Source organism: Crinia signifera, chromosome 2 (genome assembly GCF_055691185.1).
Source record: "Crinia signifera chromosome 2, ASM5569118v1, whole genome shotgun sequence".
Classification (NCBI taxonomy): Eukaryota; Metazoa; Chordata; class Amphibia; order Anura; family Myobatrachidae; genus Crinia; species Crinia signifera.
The window spans coordinates 346,667,756-346,674,872 of record NC_139218.1 but is presented as its reverse complement, the minus strand read 5'-3'; the positions used below and the strand labels follow the sequence as shown (position 1 = coordinate 346,674,872).

At 39.9% G+C, this 7,117-nt stretch overlaps 1 protein-coding gene across 1 annotated transcript; it reads left to right on the top strand.

The window, feature by feature from the left end:
• Nucleotides 1–2,030: 2,030 nt before the first annotated feature.
• On the top strand, nt 2,031–5,923 carry LOC146058545 (uncharacterized). The gene is made up of 5 exons (XM_083170831.1): nt 2,031–2,353; nt 3,870–4,021; nt 4,654–4,818; nt 4,903–5,575; nt 5,652–5,923. The coding sequence occupies exons 2-5, from the start codon at nt 3,872–3,874 to the stop codon at nt 5,921–5,923; spliced, it is 1,260 nt and encodes a 419-aa protein (XP_083026957.1). The 5' UTR covers nt 2,031–2,353; nt 3,870–3,871.
• Nucleotides 5,924–7,117: the final 1,194 nt, after the last annotated feature.

Below are 7,117 nucleotides of genomic sequence, written 5' to 3'. Positions count from 1 at the left end.
CAAAAGTAGAGTTTAGGATTGGTACCAAACAGTTAAAAGTTTTTTAAACAATTGATCAGAAGGTACTTGTTTCCTCGCACGGCGCCCACGATTTTCAATCGTATGGCATCTTATGCATTGTATCGCATCGCATGCCATATAGCCGCATGCGATGCGATTTTGTCCCCCTATACGATTTCTAATTGTATAAGCACCCTAATGGGTGCTTACAATGTTAAATGCACCCCCACGCCACCCCCACTATGAACGCCAACCCGAAGCGTGGCGAGCATGCGGTGGTATGTGTCCTCCGACCTCTTCATACCCCCACTATCCACGTCGGCGTGGAGTTGATTTCAGATAGTGTGGCGAGCGCAGCGTGCCACCGAGTCTGAAGCGTGGCGAGCTGATGCGTATTACTTTACATGTATTCCGCGGCCCCTCGCGGGGCTCGCTACGCTCGCCACGCTTCGGGCTCGGTGGCTCGCTGTGCTCGCCACACTATCTACAGTCAACTCCACGCCGACGTGGATGGTGGAGGTAGGAAAAGGTCGGAGGACGCGTACCGCCGCCCCTCGTGGGCTCTCTGCACTCGCCATGCTTTGGGTTGGCGCTGGGGATGGAGTGGGGGTGCTTTTAACATTGTAAGCACCCATTACGGTGCTTATACAATTAATAATCTTATAGGGGGGCCATTTAACATTAAAAACACCCATTAGGGTGCTTATACAATTTAAAATCGTATATCATTGTATATGGCATACAATGCGATGGTATACGATTTTAAATTGTATAACATCGGGTGCCATCGCGCAACATCGCATCGCATACCATTGTAAGGCTTATGGTATGCGATGGGTGCCGTGCTAGGAAACGAGTACCGATCAGAATATACACAGGAAAATGCCATGGTGATAGACAGTTTGGGTTGGTGGAGGTATTGGGCGATAAAGCAGAATTTTACCATTTGCCAGAGACCGTCTTAGTGACCAATATATAAATCTATAAATCACAGTGAAAATATAAATCCTATTCCCAATACCCCAGGTCTCTGGTGACTACACATTGCAGAACTTTGGTGGCTATAATTTGCAGAACTACTGCAGAATTACTGTATTTGGTGGCAATGCAAAGCAGATCCCAGGTCACACAAGCTCACCTCTAATGGTAGGGGGAACTGAGTTCCACATCTACCACAGTCCAGTAGCAGCTTCTTCTGGCACAGTGTATGTAAAGTGAAGATGGACAACTGTAGACATTGTGGGGGGTATTCAGAGATGTCCGATAAGTGTATAAAATGCGATGTGTTTTATTTTTCGGGTAATTCGCGATGTGAATTGATTTCACTTATGAAAAGTTTTCATGTATTCAGACTTGAAAAGTGAAAAGCTTTTCACCCGTGAAATTTGACCAACAAGGTGAAAAGAGGTGAAGGTGAAAAGAGGCATTTCTGCCCTACGCAGTTTTCGCTCCTCGTGATTAGACGCCATTTTCCGAAGAGGGAGCAGTACTTCGTGCACGGACTGCGGACTGCAATCCTTTCGATAGATATCAGCAGACTGCACGATGCTGTGAACTCCCTGAAGTCTCAAACAGGAGTGTCTAAACAAGGGAAGAACTGCATTCTGGGTTTAAAAATGGATCACATGTCAGAACAGAGCCTCATGGGAGAAAAATAATATTACTTTAAAATTAAATATATATTCAGTAACATACATTCTGGTAAAAATAATGGGAAAAATTAAACAAATACATTTAAAGGAACCAACGAATATAACAAATATGAACAAATAAAGAGGAGAATGCTAATGCAACATGGTAACGCGGCAGAAAAAAAGCGCAAACAGAATCCCGTAAATACACCGAAAAAAGTGTGAAAACAAGTTCGTTTAAAAAGTGTGAATAAGAGAAAACATTCAAAAGTGAAAAGGACATTGATATTACGAAAAAGTGAAATGTGGAAAAATGTGAAAAAAAAAAAGTTTTCACATAAATAAGGTCGAAAGAAACAAAACTTTCACAAACATCGCAAACAACGACTTTGGGGGGTATTCAATGTGCTCCGAAAAAAACTATTTTACGTTTAACATTATGTTTTCGTTTATTTCGCATCAAGAATCCTTTTTCGCTATTTTTTTTTTCGAGGTATTCAAAGGTTTTTTTTCCGGAGACAGCAAGAAGTGAAAAAAGTGAAATGTATCGAAAAATGGGCGTGACTTTTTCGCTAAGCGAAACTTACGCGTATTGTATAAAAAGAACGTGCTGCGCAACGCATCCACCATTTTGGGATGCCGACAGTGTTGTGTCTAATGGCCGTAGTGCAGTGGATCACAGCAGCCCCCTTCCACGTTCGGACCGCGTGTCTTCAAACAGAGTGAGTAATATCCTTTATTTTATTAGTTGTTTTGTACAGTATTGCTGCGCTGTTTCTATTGTTTATTTTCTTTAAAATGGAACCTTCTGCTCGACAGCGTTGTCCTTGAATTTAACCACAGGTTAGGGCTTTTTAGTTTTGTCCGTTGTTAGTGAGATTTTAGCATGTCCTTTAAACGATACTCTCCTTGTGTGTGGCATGTCTTTCATATTTCCAAATTGGTTCTTTTTAGTGCTTGGTTGTTAAGGGGATAAATTCAATTTGTACTGTTATATGAGCTTTGAAGTGTGCACGGTTGGGGTGGGTCAGCATGGCCACTTTTCAAAGCTTTGCACTTTCTTGTTGGGGTACGTCTTAAGGGTGCACCCTGCCTGACCAGCAGCATTTGTTAAACTCCAGCCCCTGCGTGCCAGCCAGAATGCTTTGTGATGGAGCAGCGCTGCAGTGAATAGCAGCATTGCTGGAGGAGCTCAGTCACAGGAGGAGACGTGACTTCCTGTCACACGCAGAAAGCCCCTGTGTCTTCCTCGCAGCCATAAAGCCCATCCAGCTGACCACCTCCAACTATCTTATGAATAAAGAAATAGCTAGATGGCTCTTTTAGAGGTGTGAGGGGGCAGTCGCAGTGTGTGAGGATTTGTATGTGTATTGTGTGTTTATGTAGATGCTGCTTTGTTTATTTATGTGTGTGTTGCTTGTGTGTATGTAAGGGCTATTATGTCACTGTATTTAGAGAGGTTGGTCTACAGTACATGTGGATGTATGGGCACATGTAGCTGTGTGTATACATGTGTCTGTGTACCTGAAAGTTGCAGTTTATAATTGTGGGTGTATGTGCATCTGTAGCAACTGCATGTGTATACATGTGATGTTTGTGGAAGTGTGTATAGATGGTGGTTCTTGTGCATATAACGCTGTGTGTATGGATGTGGGTGTATGTGCATATGTTGTTGTGTGTATACATGGATTTGTGTCTGTTAATGCCATATATGAATTGTGGGTGTATGTGCATATGTCCGTCCTGTTATGTGTGTACATGTGAAGTATGTTGCAGTTTCTATATATGTGGATTTTATATGTGTGTGAGTTGCTGTGTGTGCCTATGCGGGTGTGTCTGTATATTAGTCTGGCATAAACAGTAGTCATTCTAATAGAAGCGGTAATCAATCAGACTGACCTTATTTCTACAGTTATATGTCGTGCCCACATAAGTGCTGGAAATTCCCTGCTCATCTTATGACCTGTCGATCTCTATTTAAATTCCAACATAACTCATTAAGACCTTGTCCTTTTTAGACCTAAGTCAGGTCGACCTTCCAGGGAAGTTGCACTAGTGGGGACGACTTTATGACTGTACATATATAATTTCATTCTCACACATGATCCACACCCCGCCTATGGGCATCTGTTATAAAGTTATTCAACTGGGTGTATTCACTGTGCAAGTTTAGCACATGGGGATCTTTTGTTGTACATTGAAACGACCATGCTCAATCATGACATTTGTATTTATTAGGAATGTCTACAGAAAGAAGTCTTTTTTCACCAGTGGATTCCTCTTCAGAAGATTCAGTGCATAAAAATACAGAACATCAAGAACTGGATGAGATGGCTTTGAAGACGACAAGCCTTGTTGGAACTAGAAAGAAAAGCAATGGAAGACATCGGGTAATTAAAATTATTTTGGGTTTAAGAATATAGTATCACCAATATGTAATGATAGTCTGGATCAGTAAATATGCATTGCATTGAGTGTCACGGACAAGGCCTGTGGGTGTGCGGCTCATACTGTTGCCACCTCTGAGTGAACCCTCCTATATGATATTCCAACCCCAACAACCCTCACACCACGCCCCAATGCGATTTTAAAAATCACCATGTGTCGGTACATCAATACTAACATCCATTTATTTGTTTATGGTGATTTTATAACACGCCAATTTCTTAAAATGTTGTCCTAATATCCAACCATAATTTATTGAAAGAAATGGTATTTGGCTCTCACAAGTACAACACATTATTCGAGAAGTTGGAACAGACACAGCAGCCTTCTATAAGGCAAAACGTAGCGGCTACAGCTTGGTGTGCTTTGGTAAAACATGGGTGGGTGCTGGGTCTATAACCATTATGGTTTCTTAAACTGGGTGATCAATGAATGTCATTGGCACACATGCCTTTTATTTAGACATACAAGAAAAATTCCTGAAAGAGATAGGTAAACTGAGGGCAAATTGAACATGGCAAATAATTTTTATTATGTGCTTGTTTAAAAACAATAACACTACATCTTTTTTATACAGTCTCCTACATTGAGAAGCCCACATCGTTCCGATATTTCTACAACGGAGGAAGATTTTGAAAGATTTGAGGAGGATTGGGAGCAAAGTGCCGAATTTAGAATCTGGAGGGCGAAAGTTGAAGCATCGCGCAATAAACAAAAAGCCACCACAAGTGGACATTCGATGGTATTTATTTTTATTTCAACCAAAGATGATTTCAATTTTGCAATGTAATGATGTTTAATTTGTAAATTCTCATTCTGTTTGCAGATGTTCCACAGCAAAAGGCAACATTTACAAAATGTTCATCACAGCCGGCCACAAAACAGTCAAGAAAAGAAGCGTCCCAATGATAGGCAGCGATCAAATATCCGTAGTCAAGAAAGCATGCAAAGTGATACAAATGAGGTTGCAAGGTTTTCTGATGACTCAGCATCTCATCATTCTTCTGGTGAAGGATCCGGTGGTGAAAATCTGAAAAAGGCTCAACGTGGCGTACGGTTCAATGAGTCCGAGAATTATGCTCTGGTGGAGGCAGTTGATAGATATTATGATATGTTGTTTGGTCCAAGGGCACCAACTACAGCTCCAAAATTGAAAAGAAAGCTGTGGAATAATATTGCCGAAAAAGTCACCTCTATATCAGGTGTTCAAAGAGATTCCAAACATTGTATCAAAAGGTATAGTGACTGCCGCAGGCAAACTAAAAAAAAAATGGGTATGCAAAGAAGACATGAGATAGGTACAGGTGGCGGACCGGAGATGAAAATAAAGTGGCTTTCCTGGGAGGAAATAATCAAGAAACGATTAAACCCAATAATGATTTATGGAGTGAAAGGAGGTGTTGACTCTAGACGAGGAGGCATTCAGGAGGAAGAGGAGAATCCTAGAAAGAAAAGAGGCAGCAGAATTAGCAATGAGAAAAATATGTCTAGTAAAAATGGTAATAATTTAATAGCATAAAATCTATGTACCAAAATGTAATGAAATGTTATTAATAATATTTTTCCCTTCATTAGATGAGCGTCAACATTTAATGCAAGCGGAAAGAAGGCACAATAATTCCAGCAATCGAGTTCTTGAACGTTCGAAAGATAATGATGGCAGTGGTATGGCTGAATTGCAAAGTATACCCACATGCTTCCTTGAATCATCTGATGTAACCGACGTAACGTTTGAGGGTTTCAACAGCAGTTCCATAGATAATTATTCCGGTAACCGATCCTCAAGGGAGAGAAATTCTCAACAGATGGAATGCGAGAGTACTGTAAATCCAAAAGGAAAAGGTTAGTTTTTTTTTAAAAAATAGCTGTGTATTGCGGCATAAAACCAGTTTATAATCAAGGGATGTATTTTATTAAACAGTAATACTTTTTTGGAAATGTTATGCACTCCTTACATGAAAAGTGTGATTTATTTGTTTATAATAAATTTAATGGGAATTTTAATTACAGAAGATATGCCTATGACAAGTGGAGGACTTTCCTCCGGAATTGGTCGTTTTTTTAGGCCTGATTTAATTGAAAATTTGTCTGACGATGGAGATGTGGAGGTGCGACAATCGGAATCAACACCTATACGTAAGTAATAATATATTTCAGCAATATCTTTGGTTTTCTACTACAATCTTCATTATTTACAAATAAAATCAAGTAATTGAATGTTCTTCAAAATTTCTCTATCCTTACAGCATCTCAAGCAAGGCAGCTTGGAAACAACGACACATCAGAAGAACCAGAATATCTGCATATCAGAGCTTTGGCAGATCAAATGCAGCGGAGACATGTTGACTTTGAAAAAGTTTTAAACAAAAGACTAGATAGCTTAGAAAACACTTTTAAAGGTTTTATAGACATAGTAAAACAGATTGATGTAAACCGCCAGAGCCAATACAAAACTACTCAGGATATACTGAATATTATAGCTGTGTCAATCAACAAATTGGTTGACAATACAACTAGCCACGCACACAGTTTAATGAAAATTTCAGATGCTAATGCACAATCAGCAAATACCTTTAATATCATGTTAGAGTGCCATCGACAAACTTCTGCCAGTACAGGGTTGATTGCTACTTCTCTGAAGTTAATTGCAGAGGACATGATTGCAAAGTCGCACAAAAAAAACATAAGTGAAAAACAAAGAAAAGCATCAGTAAACGAGAGGAAAGGGGGTGTATTTCCCACACAAAATACCTATTCCTATTCCCAAATGTACACAGGATATTCAGGCATGTTTCCAAATGTTAGAGAGCCAGATCATGCGACAACATCTTGTGTGCAACCTGAATCGTTAGCTAACGATCTGTCATTATCAGCACCTACACACGATGACGATGAAACTCAGATTTCACAGGAATTATAAAAAGTTTAAAATTACAATGTTTTCACAGTAATAACTTGTAACATCCATCTCCATCCAGATCTGACTCTGGTCTCTTTAGGAAGGAATAGGTATTTTTATTGTGAAATTGCACTTATTTAAG